This window comes from Hemitrygon akajei, chromosome 18, assembly GCF_048418815.1.
Source record: "Hemitrygon akajei chromosome 18, sHemAka1.3, whole genome shotgun sequence".
NCBI classification, from domain to species: domain Eukaryota; kingdom Metazoa; phylum Chordata; class Chondrichthyes; order Myliobatiformes; family Dasyatidae; genus Hemitrygon; species Hemitrygon akajei.
The window spans coordinates 35,749,607-35,773,246 of NC_133141.1; the positions used below are offsets into that span (position 1 = coordinate 35,749,607).

The 23,640-nt window shown below is 40.1% G+C and overlaps 1 protein-coding gene across 4 annotated transcripts in view; it reads right to left on the reverse strand.

Annotated features, from left to right (window-relative positions):
* The window catches only part of LOC140741313 (F-box/LRR-repeat protein 20), a 166,171-nt gene that overhangs the window by 97,270 nt on the left and 45,261 nt on the right, over positions 1 to 23,640 (reverse strand). For all 4 annotated transcript variants that reach the window (XM_073071389.1, XM_073071391.1, XM_073071390.1 and 1 more), the window contains exon 2: positions 21,838 to 21,899. In XM_073071389.1, the coding sequence (XP_072927490.1) occupies positions 21,838 to 21,899 (62 nt within the window). The remainder of the gene's footprint in view (positions 1 to 21,837; positions 21,900 to 23,640) is intronic.

A 23,640-nucleotide genomic window follows, 5' to 3' on the forward strand; every position in this document is an offset into this window, starting at 1 on the left:
CAAAGCACCTCTCAGTCAACAACACTGCCAAATGTAAATAAACGGCGTTGTCTCCAGGACAGCACTGTAGGATTCAGAATTCCCCAGCTGCCTGCACTATGCTATGTTAATTCACCGCTAAGAAAACAGCTTAGGTCTCAAAATTCAAAATGACAAACTAAATATCCCAAATGCTATGCATCTAATGAAATAGTCACCTTGGTGATTTAGGAAATGTGGCAAGCAATTCATTTCAGGAAGCTCCCACAAATGGTTGTTCAGAATTGGGGGACAAATTCTGGGAGAAAGCTCCTGAATTCTCCTAACAATATCTTGAACTATCTACCTAAGGAGGGAGACAGGCTCATGCAAGCTACAAAAACTATTCCCAAAAAGGCTCCAAAGTAGTTTTAAATTGATTTTTTATTTGTTCAGGAAGATTTGCTTTTTCATTCAGTAACATCCTAGGAGGTATTGCAAATATTTTTAAGTTCCATCTACATTTTTTCGGACCTCTGAAGTTCACAACCATTTTATTCCCATTTTTTACTTCTAGATTTCTGCATGCAAACTCAATACTTAAATAAAAGCACTAGGGTGTAATTAAATCAAATAATTTGAAATACCATATTTAATACAAAAAAGTTCTTCTTCCTGTTGGGATTTAACATTTTGCAAGAAGCCTTTTAGAATGTGAGTGTAGTCATCTTTTAAAAAGAACATAGGTTTTCCTTTCTGGTAGAGTCAGAGGAGAGTGCATTACATTGTACACATATTCAATTCCCCAAAGGAAACTGCATATATTGATGATTTGTTTATATAAAACAATTTTTAAAAAACTTCAAGCATCCTCACTTTTAATCTGCATTTGTACAGTAAATGATCCATCAACCGCCTAACCCAACCTCTGCTCCCACCTAGCCTTAGGACCAGAAAACATTGAAGAGGCTGCATTACCAAAAAGTCTTACTGCACAGAAACGAGCCCTTTGGCCTATCTCATGGCCAATCTGTTTGTCCACATTAGGACTTGCATCCTGCTATGCCTGTTTATCTAAATGCCTCTTAAACATGGGAATTGTATCTGTTCCGGCCAACACTACTGGCAGCACATTTCAGAAATTAACACTATCTATAAACAGTAGATTCCGGTGTTTGGGGCTATCGGCTAATAGGGGCAGCTCTTTATTTGGGACAACTCGTAAAGAACCACCCCTTCAAAATACTTAAAAGCACCTTATATACCAACAACTTTACAAGAAAATCTGTTTCATGTAAAAATATTCATATTTGATCCCTGGAACTCTGCTCAGCTCCAAAATTCATTTCACTCAGCATCTTAGAAACTTATAAATCACCTCTCAATCTTTTCTTCAGGATAAAATTCCAGTGCAGTAAATTGGACACCTTCTTGAAACTCTGTAGTCTGCACAAGGAAGCTACTTCTAAAATGATTAGTGATGTGCCAGAGGGACTGGGATCTTTGCTGCTTCTGGTATATATTAATGATTCAATTGTGAATTGCGAGGTATGATTAAGTTTGCAAATGGCACAAAAATTGGTGGTGCTTGAGAATAGCAGGATATAAAGCAGATGAAATTTAATCCTGCCAAGTGGTGATCAATTTTGGCAAGTGAAACGGGGGTAGAGCATGTACAGTAAATGGTATGGCACTAAGGAAAGTTGTTGAACAGAAGGTGCTGGGGGTCCATGTCCATAGTTTCCTGAAAGTGACTGCATAAGGGATTAACCAGGATGTTGCTTAAGTTGGAGTTTTATAACTATAGAGACAGATTGGATAAGCTGGGCTTGGTTTCCCTGGACCAAGGGAGACTGAGGGGTGGGGTGACCTGACAGAAGAAGAATCAGACAAGATGGGAGATGGTCAAAATCTCCCCTCTTCCCTACCCCCCCATGGAAACATATCAAAAAATGAGAGGGCATAGATTTAAACTGAGCAGTTTAAAACAGCTCCAAGGGGTCATTTGGTTGTTTTTTTCTTATATACAGTGGATTCCAATTAACTAGGACACATTGGCTGCCCCAAGTAGCCAAAGTTTCATAGAAAGAGTTAAAAAGTTATACAAAGGACCATTTAACTGAATAACAATGAAACACTTGAGTGTCAAATTGTTGATTAAGACTCTCCTCCTTTTAAATACTCTAGTACAAAGAAATATCCACCCTTTTAGGAACTTTGGACACTTCAATGAGATTGTTTATCATTCTTCTATACCCTGTAGAATACGGGGTCAGCCATCATTCTCCATATCAGCGTGGTGAGCCATTGTTGCGCTTCTTGAGTATATCCTTTCTTAGGTTGGGAGACCAGACTTCTCTGCAATATTTTAGGTGCAGTCTGACCAGGCCTCTTACTGGCGTTAAAGTAATCTGCAAGTCTTAAGCACATGTAAGAAAATTCTGTAAAGAGCAGATGCTTTCAAAAATAATGAAATGAAAGGTTTCTAAATATCAGAAAATTACTATAAAGAACAGTAAACAAAAAATAAATCAAATCAATATTTGGTGTGACCTTACTTTGCCTCTAAAACTGCATCACTTCTCTTAGGTACAGTGCCATGCAGATTTAAAAGAAAATCAGCTGGTAGGTTGTTCCAAGCATCTTGGAGAACTTGCCACAATTCTTCTGCAGACTTTGGCTGCCTCACTTGCTTCCGTCTCTCCAGGTAATCTCAGACAGCCTGGATGATGTTGATATCAGGGCTCGGTGGAGGCCACACCATCTGATGCAGAACTCCTTGTTTGTCTTTTCACTTTATGAACTTGGCCACGTGTTTGGGGTCATTGCAGTGCTGCAGAATAAAGTTGGGACTGATCAGACACTTCCCTGATGGCATCGCATGATGGATGAGAATCTGCTTGTACTTTGTATAGCATTGAGGATTCCATTAACTCTGACCAGACCACCATCTCCATTTGCAGAAATGCAGCCCCAAACCTGCAGGGAATTTCCGCCGTGCTTCGCTGTTGGCTGCAGACACTCATTCATGTAGCACTTTCCAGCCCTTCTACGGACAGACTGCCTCCTGTTTGAGGCAAAAGTTTCAAATTTTGACTTGTCAGTCCAGAGCACTTGCTGTTATTGTTCAGCAGCCCAGTCCTTGTGTTTTTGTGCATAGGTGGGTCTCTTGGCTTTGTTTCCATTTAGGAGGAATGGCTTTTTAACAACAACTCTTCAATGAGGACCAGTTTTGAGAAGACTTCTCCTGACTGTAGAGGGGTCTACTTGGGTTCCAGTGGTTTCTGCGAGTTCAGAGCTGATAGCAATGCTGGACTTCCTCCCACATAAAAGTGACATTAGTTTGATGTATCTCTCATCTGTTGCACTCAGTTTCCATGGCTGACCGCACATCTTGAAACTCCTGGCAACACACACACAAAATGCTGAAGGAACTCAACAGGCCAGGCAGCATCCACGGAAAAGAGTACAGTTGATGTTTTGGGCCAAGACCGTTGACTGTACTCTTTTCCATAGATGTTACCTGGCCTGCTGAGTTCCTCCAGCATTTTGTGTGTTGCTTGGATTTCCAGCATCTGCAAATTTTCTCTCGTTTAACCTTGAAATTCCTGTCTGCCACAAAATTTCTGCTTTGGAGAGACCTTACTGATGCAGGATGACCACTGTGCACACTCTTGCCATGGTGTAAGAATTGATGATTTGATGGTTAAACAGTCATATCTGCCACACCCTCACCTTTTAGTCTGGTTGTCCTTCACCCAGTTTCATTCCTTTTAGACCCATTTCTGTTTCAGTTAATCAGTTCAGTTCATTCAACTCATAACGTCATTGATCTGCTTATCTTTGTTAAATCATGCACTGGACTATACACTAATAAAGTAATCAAGTTTTTATTTGAAAAGTGGTCTATTAATTAACAAGTTACTTTCTTTAATGAAATACAAAAAATTCTCTAACATTTAATTTTTTGGAAAGTGAATGTTTGGAAATCTAAAATTTGTTCTTTTCTACTGACACACTAATGCAGAAGACAAAAAAACATCTGAAACAAAATTATGGGAAAAATTCTAGGGCATACAGTATTGTATATTATCTTGTAGTTTATTCCTCTTGTAGTAAAGGCCACCATACATTTTGCCTTTCTAATTGTTTGCTCTTCATGCATGTTAACTTTGACTGATCTGTTTACAAGGTAACCCAGGTCCCACTCTCTCGCCACCTAAAATAAATATTCGACCTTTCTACAAAGCTGGACGATGTCATGATGTTTCACATTTTACTCTATGCCATGTTCTCACCAGTTAATCATCTCTGTAATGTTATTGGGACTCTCATTGCACACGCCACCACCTCCCCCCCCCCCAGCTTTGTGGTATCAACAAACAGAGTTGGTGCACTTACCCCCCAATACAAATTGTCAATATTGACAAAAAAAAATGATCTATCCACTAGACACTCAACCTGAAAATAGCCCATTTATTTCTGCTGTTTTCTCCGTCAACCAGTCCTCAATCCACAGCATTTTCATGCCAGGTCATGGATCTTGATCTTCAGACACGCTATTGCTCAATCGACTGAAACTGTGTTAATATATGCAAAGTCATGGTGAATCAATTATGTCTGTCTTCACTGGGAAGTGGCTCCCATGATATGACAAGTGGCCCAAATTTTTCAGGGTTTCATTGTGAACCTTCAGTGCTGAAAGGCAATGTAGTGCAGTGGGGGTATGTTGGTAGAGAACTTTTGCTTTAAGGATGTTGAGTGCAAGCTCCATCCTCTCTAATACTGGCAAACAACTGGCATCAATAACCCAACACCGCTTAATTTTTTTTGCTGTAAAGTTGCAGCAACCGTCCCATAGGAATGTTTGGAACTAATGGGAACTCATTCCAACAGTGACTGTAATGCAAAAGAAAGGTCAACTAAACATTTGTCTTGGAGCTGAAGTGTGTGCAGACCACACGTGCATTTGGATGCTAAGCTCCAAGTATCAAGTTACAGGTTCTCTAATGGCAGGTCTGAGCTCAATTATTTCTCTGATGACTGCACCACTTCACTGAAAGATGACAGGAAAATTCCTGATGGATGCAAAGCTCTTATTTTTGAAAAAATAAAACCCGACGCAGATTGGGAGACTGTTTCGCTGAACACCTATGCTCTGTCCACCAGAGAAAGCAGGATCTTCCAGTGGCCACACATTTTAATTCCACATCCCATTCTGATACATCTATCCATGGCCTCCTCTACTGTCAAGATGAAGCCACACTCAGATTGGAGGAACAACACCTTATATACCGGCTGGGTAGCCTCCAACCTGTTGGCATGAATATTGATTTCTCTAACTTCTGTTAATGCCCCTCCTCCCCTTCTTACCCATTCCCTTATTGATTTATTACCCCCCTTTCTGCCCATCACTCTTTGCCAGTTCTCCATCTCCCTCTGGTGCTCCCCTCCCCCTTTCTTTCTCCCTAGGCCTCCCATCCCATGATCCTTGCCCTTCTCTAGCTCTGTATCCCTTTTGCCAATCATCTTTCCAGCTCTTAGCTTCACCCCTATCACCCCTTCTCCTATCATTTCACATTTCCCCTCCCCCTCCTACTTTCAAATCTCTTACTATCTTTTCTTTTATTTAGTCCTGACGAAGGGTCTCAGCCCGAAACGGCAACAGTGCTTCTTCCTATAGATGCTGCCTGGCCTGCTGCATTCCACCAGCATTTTGTGTGTTGCTTGAATTTCCAGCATCTGCAGATTACCTTGCATTTGCGCCTTTAAATTTAATAATCACTAGAATTCAGACTTGATTTCCCTCTGATTATTCATCAATCAACCCATTGCAGCAACCAGAATTTAGTTCTTAAAAGAATTGTTTTCTAAATACAAATACCGTAGATTTCGCACTACAGAGCGCACCTGATTAAAAGCCGCTGGCTCTAATTTTAGAAAGAAAATCAATTTTGTACTTGTACAGGCCGCACTGGATTTTAGGCCGCAGGTGTCCCATGTTGTAATATGAGATATTTACACAGAAAGATATTACACGTGAGGATTTTTTAACTTTTAATTAAATCCATATGGTAACAAACAAATACATATTGCAAATGCTTTTTTTTCGAACCGTGCCTGTAATACGGCTACTTTTAAATATACATACGTATCGGTAACACACAAATTACGTTGCATATATATTCCAATATCTCCTAGCGACTGGTAAAAATATATATACTGCAGCCTACCAGGAAAAGTTATTGATCGCCTTTAACTTAAAAGCAGCGTTTTGGCTCCGCCGCTCCCCCCCCCCCCCACCTTCCCGTTTATCGCAAACCGGTATTTCCCACAAGACGCGGCAAAACCGGATGTAACGTCTAGCATTCCGGGCTGTAGTACAGAAAACATACTAACAAATGAATTACTAAGCGAAAATATTATAAACTAAATAACTGCCATAAAGGCAGCACAATGCTTTTCTTTGAGTGTTTTCCATGTTGATGAGGGTGAGTACAAATGACTGATTTACAATAATTTAATTGTGAAAGTGCGCTTGATTTATCATACAATTTCATTGGACCTCTGTGAACTACTCATCAATTTTATTGGTCTACTGTTACGAGGCAAAATGTTTTTGGCGGCATGAAAAAATATCATGCATTAGCCGCACCGTAGTAAAGGCCGCAGTGTTCAAAGCTGATCAAAATGTGGGAAAAAAGTAGCGGCTTAAAATCCGGAATCTACGGTACTTCATTTTGAATCAATACTTCAGATTCAAATAATCACTCTCCTATTCCCTGCTGTACATATCTACAATGACTTTGAATTTTGTTGAAGTGAATTTTGTGATATTGGCTCATTTCAAAGATAAAAGTCTGTACAAATTGCATGGAAATATATAACAGTGCATATTTGAAAGGAATAATTCACCCCAAGGAATCACCATTTAGATAGTCAAGGCCTGATCAGGAATATTCAGCCTGGTTTTGTACATGACAAGTCATGTCTAATGAATCTTCTGAGGTTTTCTGAAGAGGCAAGTTGGCTAGTGTTGTTCAGGTGGGTTTAAAGTAATTTGGCAGGGGAATAGGAACTGGAGTAATAGTACTAAAGATGAGGTAGTTGGTTAACAAACAGAAGCAATGTGTGGGGAGACTCCTAGCAAGGAGAGACCGTTGATACAGCAAAATTGCATTCAATAGGAGTTACAACGTAAAAGGTGAACAAAAATTGAAAAAGGTGAATACAAGACTAAAGGTGTTTTCTGAATGCACACAATATACGGAATAGGTTCGAAGAACTTGTAGCAGTTACAGATCGGCAAGTACAGTATGCAGTTGTAGGCATCACTGAATCATGGTTGGAAGAAGGTTATAGCTGGAACATTCATGTCCAAGGATACACATTGTATCAAAAGGACAGGTAGGAAGACAGAGGGGGAGGCATGGTTCTGTTGGTTAAAAAATTAAATCATTACAAAGAGGTGACATAGGGTAGGAAGATGTTGAATTGTGGATAAAGCTAAGGTTCTGCAAGGGTAAAAAGACCCTGATGGGAGTTGTATACAGATCCCCAAACAGTAGTAAGGATGTGGTTGACAAATTACAACGGGAGACAGAAAAATGCATGTCAAAAGGGTAATGTTACAATAGTGATGGGGATTTCAATATGCAGGTAGATTGAGAAAATCAGGTTAGTGCAGGATTCTAAGAGAGGTAATTTCTAGAATGCCTATGAGATGGCTTTTTAAGAGCAGTTCATGGTTAAGCCCACTAAGGGTTCAGTTATTCCGGACTAGGTGTTGTGCATAAACCATAATTGGATAGAGAGCTGAAGGTAAAAGAACCCTTCCAATCAAGTGATCATAATATAATCAAGTTCACCCTGAAATTTGAGGAGAAGCTAAAGTCAGATGTATCAGTATTACGGTGGAGTAAAGGAAATTACAGAGGCACGAGAGAGGAGTTGGCCAGAATTGATTGGAAAAGAATACTGGCAGGGGTGATGGCAGAGTGGCAATGGCTGAAATTTCTAGAAGCAATTCGGAAAGCACAGGATATATACATCCCAAAGAGGAAGAAGTATTCTAAAGGCAAGATGACACAACTATGGCTAATGAGAAGTCAAAGCCAACATAAAAGCCAAAGAGAAGACATGTAATAGAGCAAAAATTAGTGGGAATTTCGGGGACTGGAAAGCTTTTAAATACCAACAGAAGGCAACTAAAAAAGTAATTAAGGTAAAGATGGAATAAAAAAGTAAGCTTGCCAATAATATTAAAGAGGATACTGAAAGTTTCTTCAGATACACAAACTGTAAAAGAGAGACAATAGTGGATATTGGACCGCTGGAAAACAATGCTAGTTGGCTGCCAGTGATTAGTGGTGTTCCACAGGGGGTTTGTGTTTGGACCAATTCTTTTTATATTATTTGTCAATGATTTGGATGATAGAATTGATTACTTTGTTGCCAAGTTTGCAGACGATACGAAGATAGGTGGAGGGGCAAGTAGTTTTGAGAAAACAGGGAGGCTACAGAAGGATTTAGACTGATTAGGAGAATAGGCAAAGAAGTGGCAGGTGGAATTCAATGTCGGGAAGTGTACAGTCATGCAGTTTGGTCAAAGAAATGAAAGGGTTGACAATTTTCTAAATGAAGAAAATATACAACAGTCTGAGGTGCAGAAAGGATTTGAGAGTCCTTGTGCAGGATTCCCAAAAGGTCAATGTGCAGGTTGAGTCTGTGGTGAGGAAGGTAAATGCAATGTTAGCATTCGATTTAAGAGGATTAGAACATAAAAGCAAGGATGCAATGTTGAGACTTTATGGAGCACTGATGAGGTCTCATGGAGTATGGTGAGCAGTTTTGAGCACCATATCTTAGAATGGATATCCTGAAACTGGAGAGGGTTCAAAGGACATTCATGAAAATGATTCCAAGATTAAATGGCTTGTCATATGAAGACCATTTGATAGTTCTGGGTCTGTATTCACTGGAACTTAGAAGAATGAGGAATGACCCAATTGAAACCTATTGAATGGCGAAAGGCCTGAAAGAATAATATGTAGAGGAGGTCTCCTATGGTGAGAGTGTCTAAAACCAGAGGACACAGCCTTAGAATAGAGGGGGGTCCTATTAGAGCTGAGATGAGGAGAAATTTCTTTAGCCAGAGAGTGGTGAATCTGTGGAATTTGTTGCCACAGGCAGCTATGGAGGCCAAGTCTTTATGTACATTTAAGGCAGAGGCTGATCGATTCTTGATTGGTCAGGACATGAAGGGACAGCGGGGGGTGGCGGGGAAGGCAGGAGATTGGGACGGAAAGGGAAAATGGATCAGCCATGATGAAATGACCTAATTCTGCTCCTATATCTTACGGTATTATAACTAAGAGGATAAATGAAAGTAGGGAATGGATGTTGTCTATATGGATTTTAGTAAGGCCTTTGACAAAGTCCCGCATGGCATTCTGATCTGGAAAATTATGCTGCATCAGCTTCAGAGGGAGCTAACAAGGTGGATTCAACGATAGGAAGCAGAAGGTGATGGTTGAACCTGAACCAGCATAGATAATTTCACTCAGCACTGACTGATTCCACAACCTACAGCCTTATTTTCAAAGACTCTACAACTCATGTTCTCAGTATCATTTCTTTATGTATTTTTGTTTTTTTGTATTTGCACAGTTTGTCTTTTGCAAATTGATTGCCAATAGTTTGTAGTTTTTCATTGATTCTGCTCTGTTACTTTGATCTACTGTGAATGCCTGCAAGAAAATTAATCACAGGGTAGCATTTGGTGACATACATGCACTTTGATAAATTTACTTTGAAGTTTGAAGGTCAATTCTCTACATGGAGGCCTATGAAGTGGAGTGCCCCAAGGGTCAGTGTTGCAACCTTTGCTGTTCATTTTTTATGTAAATAATTCGGATGAGAACATACATGGCCTGATTAGCAAGTTTGCCGATGCCAAGTTCGAGGGCCTTTTTGAAGTGAAGGTTACCATGAATTACAGAGATCTTGATCAGTTAGGGAGATGGGCTGAGGAATACCAAATAGATTTCAAAGTAGATAAGAGACAGGTGATTCATTTTGGACATTCAAACCAGGGAAGGGCTTATACAATGAATAGCAGAGAATTGACAAGTGTCATGGAACAGTGGGACCTGGGAATACAAGTGCACAGTTCACTGAAAGTGGCCACGCAAGTAGACTGGTGTTTGGCATGCTGGCCTTCATTGGTAACATGCCATCAGGGCCATTATGTTGCAATTATTTAAGTCAATGTTAAGACCACACTTGGAATATTATGTACAGCTTTGGTCACCCTGTTATAGGAAAGACATTGTCAAGCTGGATAGAGTACTGAAGAGATTTACAAGGATGCTGCCTGGACTAGAAGGCCTGAGTTATAGGGAGAGGTTGGCCATGCTGGATCTCTATTTCTTGGAGCGTAAGAGAATCAGAGGTGACCTCAAAGAAAGAGAGTCCAAACAAGAGGGCACAAATACAAGAGGGGAGAGATTTTAAAGAGACCAGAGAACAACTTCTTTACATAGAGCACAGAGTGTACCTGGAGTGAGCTGCTGAAGGAAGTTGTTGAGGCGGGTATATGTGCAGCATTTAAGTAGTATTTCAATGGGTACATGGAGGGAAAGGCCTCGGAGGGACATGGACTGAACCCAGGCATCTGGGACTACCAGCAGAACACTGTGGTCAATTTGGAACAGCTGGGCCAAAGGGCCCATTTTTGTGCTGTATTACTATGACTCTACAATGGTATGTCTTATTGATACGTTGTATCAGAGGTTCAGTGTATGACCTTCATAATAATAATAATAGGTGCTGACGACTTAAAATATTCAGTTCAGTCCAGGTCATCACTCTGGAACTCTTGTGCTTATACATCTCACTTTTTGGCTTTTAAAACTGTCCAACAGCCACTCCAGTAAACTCTTATGTAAAGGCTTTGCCTGTGCTTTTGTAGTAGAAATTGGGATGCTTTATATTGAAAGCTGCTCTACTTTTATGTAGCTTTTTTTTAAATTAGTTTGTTTCAGAACTATACAAAAGAGTTGAGGACAAGGGTTTAAATTGATTTAAGCTTTTGAAGATGCTGATGAGAACAGATTTTTTTCCCCCCAAATAAACTTCAATTCAAACAATGTATAGCTTGGTGATTTTGGCCATTTATCTTGTGCTCGTTGCTAGGTTAGACCTTTGCATGATTCTTATTATGGAATCCAATTATTTAGTTAAAAGGGTGGAATTGCTCAAAAATTGCTCAAATTGATTAAAGTAAATCTAAAATTTCTAAACAATTTGGATCAGCAAACAAGTAGTTGGCTTGGTTTAAATCTGCCCACTCTCATGACTAAATCTGAATAGTTCAGAGATTGTATTTGTTAGAAGTAGGCATCAGTTGAGCCCATTGGTTAGAGTTGTGTTCTGTAGTGTGCTGTCCATGGTTTTTAAAAAAAGACATTAATTGCCATAAATGGGGTCATTTAAATTATTGCCATAATTTTATCTCATGACTGCAGATAAAATATTTTTTTTCATTAAGTGCAATTTTTTGGGTAACTGGGTGGATATAGCACCCAAAGACCTTGTTCTTTCAAAATCTGTGTAATGCTTAGAGTTATTATTGTTAAAGAAATTGAATTTGATTGCAAATTGATTTGTGATTTATTGATTCATCAGTAAAAGTTGGTATACAATATCAAGTCAACTCCTATGACTATTGAAATGAAGTTAAATGTTTTCTGATGGTTCTGTTTAATTTGGAAATTTAAATAAGGGGTTAAAATAGGTGCAGATTTAGGAAATACAAAAATATTTCATGACAACAGATTGGCCAGTGGTTTTATTGGCTCATAATTTTTATTTTGGTTGTGCATAAGGAAAATCAAAAATAATGCAGACTTGGTAGATCTGAGCTGAGCCACAATTCAAATGCCTCCAACTTTAGACTTCATCCCAGGATGTTGATTACATGTTCAGGCCTCAAAATCCAAACACATGGCTCAAGACTTCTTTGGTCTCTATCTTCACTCTTCAACCTTCGCCCTTTAGATAGGTGTGACTTTGGGCCTCAACTTCCAAGCCCATATTGGGGGAGGGAGTCACGTGTTTGGACCCTTTCTCCTTGCTCCTCATACATTAACCCTTTCATTCCTGGAATCATTCTCCTGAAACTCCTCTTGACCCTCTCCAATGCCAGCACATCCTTTCTTAATTGCTAGTAATATTTCTTGCTTTTATAATTTAGTACTCTCAAAATGAATGCCAACACTGCATTTTCCTTCCTTTCCACCAACTCAGCCTGCCAGTTAATCTCCAAGAAATCATGCACAAGGGCTCCCAAGTCTCTTTGCACCTGATTTTTGAATTTTTCCTCCCCATTTAGAAAATAGTCGACATCTTTATTCCATCTACAAAGTACCTGACCATTCACTACCCCACACTATATTCTATCTGCCACTTTGCCCATTCTCCTAATCTGTCCAAATCTTTCTGCAGATATCATGTTTTCTCTCAACACTACCTGCCCCTCCACCTATCTTTGTATCATCAAGTCATCAATTCTGTCATCCAAATCATTGACATAACGTGAGAAGAAGCAGTCCCAACATCAATCCCTCTGGAACACCTTTAGTCACTGGCAGCCAACCAGAAAAGGCCCCCTTTATTCCCACTCTTTGTTTCCTGTCAAGTCAGCCAACGTTCTATCTATGCTAGTATCTTTCCTGTAATATTATGGGCTCTTACCTGGTTTAGCAGCCTCAAGTAAAGCACCTTATCAAAGACCTTATGAAAATTCAAGTAAACAACACCCACTGACTCCTTTGTCTGACCTATCCGTTATTTCCGAAGTATTCCAACAGATTTGTCAGGCAAGATTTCCTGAGGGAAAGCATGCTGACTTCAGCCTATATTATCAAGTGCCTTCAAGTACCCCGATAACTCATCCTTAACAATAGACTCCAGCATCTTCCCAACCACAGAAGTCACACTAACTGGCCTATAATTTCCTGTTTTTTTGCCTCCCTTGCTTCAATAAAGAATTTACAAGGCAAGAGAGGAGATTGTTGGTGCCTCAATTGCAACAGGTGAGGTTCCAGAGAACAGGACAGGTGCCAATCATGTTCTTCTGTTCAAAAGGAAAAAATGAAATGCGGATAATCCAGGAAATTATAGGCCAGTGAGCCTCTCATCATTGGTAGAGAAGCCATTGGAGAGGATTCTTAGGGATAGGATTTAAGCACATTTGGAAAACCATGGTCGGATTACTGACAAAGACATACAAGATTCTACAGATGCCTGATATCTAGAGGTACATGCAAGATGCTGGAGGAGCTCAGCAACTCAAGCAGCATTTAGAGAATAAAGAGTGGACATTTTGGGCCAAGGTCCTTCATCAGGTCTCTTCATCGAGACCCTAATGAAAGGTGTTAATGGAAGATGTTGCCTTTGCCAATATCCAACAGAGATCACAGCTGTGAACTTAGACAAATCATGAGCTTGCTGCACAACAGATGAATCTGGTTGCATCAACAGTTATGGCCTGATTTATTTATAATGGTATGTTTACGATCAAAGCTTTCACAACAGCACAATGTACATTCCTAACTGCCCACTTGATTACACAAATACTTGCTGTTTTTCAACCAACTGCTAAAGAGTATTTTAATTACATTTTGCTTAATTCAATTCTGCTTCCTTCCTAAATAATTTTTGGGAATGCAAAGAATAAAGAATTTTTTAAGATGACTACTACAAAAACAGATTGGATAGTGTTCCTTTAAATTCTGAAGCTCTGGGCCATGACTTAGACTCAAAACGCCATTAACACCAAGTTGATATCCTCAGCTTCTTTCAAAAGAATTAAAGGAGACAAGTGTCACCAATTCATATTGCACCTTCAACCACATTTTTTCAAACCAACTTCTCTATCAAAAATTAAAGTTAATAAATTAATAGAGTGATGATCTAGTTGGATGAATATTGGAATAACTTCCCACTATCTTTTAGCTAGCCTTGAGGAACTTGTTTTTTTTTTAAAAAGAGCAAGGGAAATGGAACCTCAGTGTGGCTCAAAGATTGACAGGAAGACTGGTGAAACCCAACACTCGAGAGTGAGCCAAGTTACATCAAATACAAAGTGAATTTGCAACATTACCACCCAGGCAATAACAACGCCAAGTGCTCAAAGCTCAGGAGTCAAAAAGTAGTACAAAAATAATTTCTTATAAATCTCAGATCAATACTTTGCACTAAATCTTTGCTAAAGAACTTCCAGTTCATCTAAAGATTTGTACTAAGGAGATGCCAAAGTTTAGATAGGGCAGAATTAATTGGGTGTATCCAACGATTCCTGACTGTGTGGATAGGTTGACTGCAGAAGGCGGTGTATAGGCCATACTAGACCTTAGGACTAGACAATGAACCTGGGAATAGATCTCTCAATTGGTGAGCATTTCGGAGACAGTGATCACAACTCCCCGATCTTTTGCATAACTTTGGACAAGGATAAGAACAGATAGAATGGGGAAGTATTTAATTGAAAGGCTAATTATGATGTCATTGAACAGGAACTTGGCAGCATAGACTGAACAGATATTCACAGGGAAATGCACGATGGAAATATTGAAGTTGTTTAGGAAGATAGATAGATAGATAGATACTTTATTCATCCCCATGGGGAAATTCAACTTTTTTTCCAATGTCCCATACACTTGTTGTAGCAAAACTAATAACATACAATACTTAACTCAGTAAAAAAATATGATATGCATCTAAATCACTATCTCAAAAAGCATTAATAATAGCTTTTAAAAAGTTCTTAAGTCCTGGCGGTTGAATTGTAAAGCCTAATGGCATTGGGGAGTATTGACCTCTTCATCCTGTCTGAGGAGCATTGCATCGATAGTAACCTGTCGCTGAAACTGCTTCTCTGTCTCTGGATGGTGCTATGTAGAGGATGTTCAGAGTTTTCCATAATTGACCGTAGCCTACTCAGCGCCCTTCGCTCAGCTACCGATGAGCACTTCCATGGGGTTCATGATAGTTAGTCCCATTGAGACAGAAAAAGAATGATAGGGTGAAGGAACTATGGTTGACAAGAAAAGTGGAATATTTAGTCAAGAGGAAGTAGTAAGCATGTTTAAAGTTTCAGTCGCAAAGATCAGACAGGACTCTGAAGAGTTATAAAGTAGCCAGTAAGAAACTTGAGAGATTTAGAGCTAGAAGGGGACAGAAGAGGAATTGGCAAATAGTATTAAGGAAAACCCTCAGGTGTTCTATGTGTACATGAAGAGAAGGATGACAAGTGAGGGTAGGGACAATCAGAAATAAAAGAGGAACTATGTGCCTAGAGTCAGAGGTAGGGGACGTCCTGAAAAATATTATTTCTGCATTCACCAGAGAGAGGGAACTTGACAAATTCAAGGTCAGCATAAAACAGGCTAATGTGCTGGAACATATTGAAGAAATAGGATGTGCTGCAACTTTTGAAAAAAATATTGAGATAGGCAAGTCCACAGGGCCCAATGGGATATATCCAAGGTTACTCCAAGAAGCAAGTGAGAGATTGCTGTGCCAATGCCTGCATTCTGCATCCTCACCAGCCACAAGAGTATTACAAAATTAGAGGGTGGCAATTTTTTTTAAAAAAAAGTAATAAGGATCACCTTGGGAATTATAGATCAGCAAGTCTTACATCACTGGTGGGCAAATTATTGGGGAGGATTCTTAGAGACAGGACTATGAGCATTTGGAAAAGCAGAGTCTGATTAGGGATGGCCTGCACAGCATTTAAGGGCAGGTCATGCCTCAAGAGCCCAATTGACTTTTGAGGAAGTGACAAAACAAAATGTGGATGTGGTGCATCTGAACTTTAGTAAGGCATTAAACTAGGTTCCCCGTGGTAGCCTCATTCGGAAAGTCAGGAGGCATGCAATACTAATATGTATTACTGGCAGCTCACCCTCCCCTCTTAGAACGCCATGGACCCAATTCAAGACATCCCTGAACCTAATCCCTCAAATCTGGCTGTGAAAGTTGTTTGGGTGGTTGAGAATCAACAAATATTCCCATTTACTATAGCTGAAATCCACAGGCACAACCATGGGTACTTCAGTAAGCAGTATTGTTTTAAGACGTTTTTTTAAAAATATATCAGCACTCAAAAATCGATAAACCCCAGACTGCAGACTCGGGTCACAAGTGCAGTTGCTCCTTAAGTGCAGAAGCTGAGGCGGTCTACAGATACGATTGAAACGCCAAGGCATCAGACCCCTTCCCCCCCACTCGACTATCATGCTGGCGAATGTATAGTCTTTGAAAAATAAAACTGAAGACCTCAAAAGGAACATGAGGAACTGCTTAAATGGAAACTCGGCTATCTTCCGCCATTTCAGATGGCTTTACCATTCTCTGCAAATACAGGACAGTTTAGTCTTTTAAAGGTACAGGAGGTGGAGTATGCTTTATGATTAACACATTGTGGTGCAGCGACATGGTAATTCTGTCTGAGTCCTGCTCATCCAACCTGGAATATCTAGCAGTTAAATGTCGTCCATTATATTTGCCAAGGGTGTTTTTCACCATCCTGATAGTGGTGTACATTCCACCTCAGGCCAACATCAGGCAGGAGTTCAGCACTGTAATCAGCAGGCACGAAACAGTGCACCCAAATGCCTTCCCTATCATTAACAGGGGATTTCAATCAGGCCATCTTGAAGTCTCTGAACTACTGCACCAACACATCACCTGTGGAAACAGAGGAGCCAACTGCTATACAATCATAAGAATGCTTACTTTGCCATCCCACACCCACACTTAGGAAGTTCTGATCACCTGGCTGTATTTCTACTCTGAGCAATCAGGCAAAGACCAAGACTGCAACACCAGTGGTGAGGGCCAAGAAGGCACAGTGAAGAGAGCACTTAAAGGATTGCTTTGAGTCAATGGACTGGACAATTCATTTATGAATATGCCACAGTTGTCACCTATTTCATCAAGACCTTGTAGAAGAGCGCGCACCTTCAAGAACATACCGGACAAACCCAAACCAAAAGCCACAGATGAACCAAGAGATTAGTAGTCTGCAAGGGCTAGATCTGTGGCATTTAAGACTGTGATCCAGAACTACACAAGTAGTCCAGGTACAACCTGCAGAATGCTATTTTAAGAGCGAAGAAAACTATTGCAACTGAGGTCAGAGATGGAATCGGATACACGCAGCTCAGGTAAGGTTGGCAGGCCATTACTTTCAACAAATTGAAGTTTAATATCATGAATGGCTGTGATACTCTCAGTGCCTTTTTAGTGCATGCTTTGAAAGGGAAAATAAAACTACACCTGTGCGAATCCATGCAGCATCTGATGATCTGTCTCGGAGGCTGACGTCAGAACATCTTTCAAGAGGGTGAACTCTCACAAGGCATCAGGCCCTGATAGTGTACCTGGCAGGAGTGTTCAAGGATATCTATCATCTCCCTGACAGAGTTAGAGGTTCCCACCTGTTACAAAACAACAATCATGCCAATGCCCAAGAGCAAGGTGAGCTGCCTCAACAATCATCACCCAGTGGCACTCACATCTCCTCTAATGAAATGTTTCAAGAGGTTGGTCATGGCTAGAACAAAGTCTTGCATAAGCAGGGACCTGGACGTGCTGCAATTTGCCTATCGTCACTATAGATCTACAGCAGATGCAATTTCACTGACTCCCCACTCAGTCTTCAATCACATGGACAATAGTAATCCTAGGACAGCCTGCTCTTTATTGATTACAGCTCAGTGTTCAACACAAATCATAACCTCAGCATTAATCAACAAGCTCCAAAACTTGGGCCTCAGTACCTCCCTCAACTTGCACACCGGGAGACCACAGACCATGCGGAATGGTAGTAACATCTCCCCGCTGGCAATCAACACTGGCACTTCAAGGATGCGTGCTTAGCCCACTGCTCTACTCTCTCTAAACCCACAACTGTGTGGCTAGGCGCAGCTTAAATGTCATCTAGAAATTTGCCAATAACACAGCTATTGTTTGCAGAATTGCAGGTGGAGACAAGGCATACACGAGTGAGATAGCTCAGCTAGTTGAATGGTGTCACAACAACAACCTTGCACTCCACATCTGTTAAAACTAAGGAAATGATTGTGGAGTTCAGGAAGGCGAAGGCTGAGGGAGAACACAGACACCAACAATGAAACGGGTGAACAGTTTCAAGTTCCTGGGTGTCAACATCTCTGCAATTGCATCAGCATGTTGGGCCCAGGATAGATCTCCAAAGAAGGCACAACAGCAGCTGTATTTCATTAGGCATTTGAGGAGACTTGTATGTCACTAAAGACACTCAAATTTCTATAGATGTACCATAGAGGGCATTCTAACTGGTTGCATAACTGACTCGTATGGAGGAGCCACTGTAGCAGATTGGAAAAAGCTGCAGAAAGTTGTAAACTCAGCCAGCTCCATCATGAGCTCCAGCCTTTGCAGCATCTAGCACACCTTCAAAAGGAAATGCTTCCAAAAAAAAAGCATCCATCATTAAGGAACCCTATCGCCAAGGCTCTTTTCGCACGTATGTGTATACACACACACACAACCCACACAGCAATTTAGGTTTTTTTTTTTAAAAAAATGTTTCACAATGTACTGTTGCCACAAAAAAAATCATGACATATGCCAGTAATATTAAACCTGCTTCTGATTCAAGGTAATGCTGCAGCTCTATAAATCTCTGGACCACACTTAAGTATTGGGTTCAGTTCTGGTCCCCTCATAGGATGGATGTGGAAGCTTTAAAGGGTGCACAGGAGATGATTCTGCCTGGATTAGAGAGTATGTCTTATGAGGAAAGGTTGAGCGACCCTGGCTTTTCTTTTGGAAAGTGGAGGATGTGAAGTGATTGACAGCTGTAGAAGATTATAAAAGACAGGACAGCCAGCATAATTTTAAGGCACACAGATGAAAGAAAAATGAAAGGATATGTAGAAAGGTAGGTTTAAATTGATCTTAAAGTAGAGTTCAGTTGCAGCATCCTCTGTAAGGAATATTGAATACACCTTTGGTTTCCTCCCACAATGCAAAGATGTACCAGGTAGGTTAATTCGTCATCGTAACTTGTCCTGTGATTAGGTTAGGGTTAAATCAGGGTTGCTGGGTAGTGCAACTCAAAAGGCCAGAAGGGCCTGCTCATCAAAAAAATCTCTAAACAAAATAAATAAAAAGGTCAGCACATAGGAGGCCAAAGGGCCTGTACTGCTCTATACTCTATAAGAGTATCACTTACATTACACAGAATTATGGAAAATGCTCAGAAATTAAGATACTCTTCAAAATTTGTTTTGAACTATACTATGAAAAACGCTGCTAGGTTTCATCTCCAGGCATGAGAATCTTAGTAACAACTCAATTTGGGGTGCCATGGCTCAGCCAACCTTGAGCAGGCTTGGTCAACTTTGATTTCAAAGTTACCTGCATTTCAAGGGTTAAAAAGAATAAATTTTGTTACAGACCCAGCACCATAATGCCAGAAAGCAGCTGTTCATTAAACACTCACAATACAACATCTATGTGAAATGAATTGCAACAAATTCCATTGCAGAGATTGAATGGAGCATGTGTGCAATGCCATTTCACCAAATGTCACAGTGGGAGGAACCCAACTAACATTTCCAGGTAACAGAAGCCACTTTGTGCCAGGACCCACTACTAAATTACCATGGAAGGAACTTTAGTATAGCAGTAAAGTTATTGGACTAGTAATACAGAGGAACAGACATGCACTCAAATTCTGTTTTGTCAGCTGGTGAATTTAAATTCAGTTATTTGGTCATTAGTTTAGACTTGCTTGAAGAAACCTTTGCCCAATCATCATCAGCATAAAACCTACAGCACCAGGGGACCCAACATGTGAGAAAACTGCTGTACTACAATAAGGAACCTCTCCTGCTCCATGCCCAGACCATATTTCAGGAAATCTGATCACTTGGTTGTGCTTCTCCTACCTACATACAGGCATAAGCTCAAGGACAAGGCTCCAGAGACAAGGTCAACAAAGAGGTGGTCACATGAGGCAGAGGAACAACTATGGGGTTGCTTTGAGTTGGCTTACTGGACGGTGTTCAAGGACTCAGGCTCTGAATGAATGCACCACAGTTGTCACGGACTTTATATAAACAGTCATAAATGAGTCGGTCCCCACAAAATCATTCAAAGTCTTCTAACCAGGAGCCAGGATGAACAATGAGATCCACAGTCTGCTGAGAGCCAGAGTCCGTGGCATTGAAGTCTGGTGACCAAGATACAAAAAGTTCAGGTACAATTTCCAGCAAGCCATCTCGCATATGAAGTGGCAATTCCTGACCAAATAGGAATCACTGAAGTTTGTTCGACAGATGTGGAAGGGCTTGAATGCCATTACCTCTTACAAAGTGAAATCAAGAGACATAAGTGACAATAAGCCTTCGCTCCCAGGTGAGCTCCATGCCTTCAGTGCTCAATTTGACCATTAAAACAAAGTAACATTTGCAAATTCCTACAGCCTCAATGACCCTGTGATTTCAGTCTGAGGTTGATGTGCCAGCATCCTTCAGGAGGGCGAACCCATGAAAAGCATCCAGACCAGATGTGGTACCTGACTGAGTACTAAAGACCTGAGCTGATCAACTGGCAAGATCTTTAATCCCTGACTTCAGCAGTCCGAGGTACCCACCTGCTTCAAACAGGGTTCAATTATAAGAATGTGGTAACTCGCTGCAATGACTATTATCCAGTACCACTTGCATTCACTGTGATGAAGTGTTTTGAGACGTGATAAGACCTATCAACTGCTGCCCGAGAAGTGACTTGGATCCACTCCAAGTTGCCTACCAGCACAGCAGGTCAACATCAGATGCCATTTCATTGGCTCTTCATCCAATTCTGAAACACTAGGATGTTCTTCATCAACTACAGCTCAACATTCAATACTATCATCCCCTCAAGCTTCAAGACCTTGGCCTTAATACCTCCTTGTGCAACTGGATCCTCGATTTCCTCACTTGCAGACCTCAATCAGTTCAGATCAACTCCATAATCTCCATCTGCACAGGTCCCCCACAAGCCCCCCCACTCTGCTTGTTTTATACTTATGACTGCAGTAAGCACAGCTCCAATGCCACATTTAAGTTTGCTAATGACACCGTCATTGGCTGAATAAAGGTGGTGATAAATCAGCATGTAGGAGGGAGAATGAAAATCTGGCTGAGTGGTGCCACAACAACCCCTCTCCCTACCCCTTAATGTCAGCAAGACCAAGAACCAGATTATTGACTTCATGAGGAGAAAACCAGGAGGTCCATGAGCCAGTCCTCAAGTTTAAGTCCTCATTCTTAAGTTTAATGCATTTAGTGGCATTTGTACTTAACTCAGTCTAATAATACAATTTACTTCTAAACCAGAGGCAATATTGGCATTGCTAATCAGAGGTCTAGAAGAATTTTTGTTAGCTTTTGTTCAAGGTTTCAAACAATATTAAGTTTCAAACAATAACTTTTCAGTAGCTTCTTACAGCTTGAATACTTTGATGAAATTTACCAAAAACATCAAGATCAACTTCAAGAGACAAAGTGGGATAACTAATGCTTAATAAAAGGCCTCTAGTGTTTAGCTAAAAACTAAATACATGTATATGTTCAATTTTTTAAGCTACAACAGAAAATCAGGTAATTTCAAATTGTGATCTTTTCATATTTTAGCTTTCACACAGCAGTTTTTGTTGCTCGTCAACCACAATTCAACAATAATGATTTGTAGATGTAACAATTCAGCATTTTAAAATCCTTTCTGATAAATGTCTTCTACATGGTAGCAGAAAGAGGCTTGTGTTTTCCTTACCGGAGTAACAGTTCCTTTGGGAGTTTCTTGTTTATCACAGCTTCATCGTTATTCGAGAACATCTAGAAAACAGAGGGTTATAGTGTTAGAACGTGTCAATGGCAAACCAAAATTTGTACAAATAATAATAGAAATTGATCTGGAGTCTCCATTCTCAATTCACCACCATATAAAGGTGAAAAACTGGGGAAGGGAACAAAGAAGTGATTACAACTATTAAAAGAGGGGTCATTCAGTGGTCCAGTAAGGTATCAAAACCAGCAGTTCGATGTTGGCACTATGTAAAATGGAGAAATGGCATCATTACCTCATCCACCCTTGAAGGTTAAAGGAGAAAATTATCAGAGAAAAATACATTCAGCTGTTGCACACAAAAAAAGCTCATCAATTCAAAGTGGAGCAGGTTGAAGCTTAGGAATAATCCTGGCTTTCTGTCCGTCAAGATCTCATCTGACAATTGAAAAAAAAAACATTTAAAAGTATTTATTTAGATCCAAAGTGTTCAACTGAGAAGCATACATATATTTGCAAATGCATGAATGGGGGCAACGTATAAAGCACAGAATTTAAAAAAATAAGATCAGTAACTGCAATACCAAAGCACAGCAGGACTCAATCCTCTTCCCAATTTGTGAATAGTACATCACAACTGTCAACCTATTTGTATAGGATACACATTCGGAAAGACCAGCTAAAAATACATGGCTCTGATATATTTCTGATCCGCTTTAAATAAGTAAAAATTTATGTATTTAAGTGATGTACAGACAAATTAGAACACTATCAATACCTCTGCAGTACTATAAAACTATGTATTAGTTATCAGAGGAATTGTTGCCACCACTTTCTTTTGACTGACTGCAAATGAACAAAATCAGCACAGATACCTAGTGAAGATACCTTCATACAATGCTTTTGCCAATTGCCACCTCCAAATCTCAATTTTCATTGTAACATTCAAGATGATGCTATTATCTTAAAATTATTTGAAGTTCCTAACTTGTGAAATAGTTTCATTTTCACTCCCATCCGTACCTAGCATCTCCAAGCCTTCGTGCCCAAAACTAGTGAGCAAAACAGTTCTGAATTGTCTTACCGCTTATATCTTGCCAAAATTTCTGCTTTTTGAACTAACACATGCAACTGACACAATTGAAAAACTGTGTGCTCTAAGTATAGTGTAGTGTCCCAACTGTCACACAAGTGCACATGACACGCTAGTTAAAAACGGTTCAGCAACTCTCTCACGTCCCAATGAAGCAGTATGGTGTCCCAAATAAGTGAAGGGAACCCTGGCCATTTTCTCAATTAGTTTTTGTTCTTTAAGAGTGGTTAACCTAAATAACTGGTTACCCAATTAACCAGAATTCACCATATTTACTTTTGTTCAAGTCCTGAAAATAGCCTGACCACTGACTTCCAAATGGTGGAATTTGTCACCCCTGCAGTGAAAGTGGTTTCAATTATAAAGATTAGTAATGCAGCTTAGATTTAGAGCTCTAATCAATTATTACAAATTACAATAGTCAGGCATACGCAACACATTCACTTGAAATCCTGTAAGGACAGTCATTTGCATCTCAGTTCATACATGTAGAAAATCCCTTCCAGCTTCATGTGGGATAATTCTTTGAAAATAGGTTACAGTTCCTAATGTAGCCCTTCATCCAGCACTGATGAAAGGTCTCTGCCCAAAAAGTCAACTGCTCATTTCCCTCCATAGATGCTGCCTGACTTGCTGAGTTCAAAGTATATTTTATCATCAATGTATAAATTATACAACCTTAGGTTCACCCGCTTATA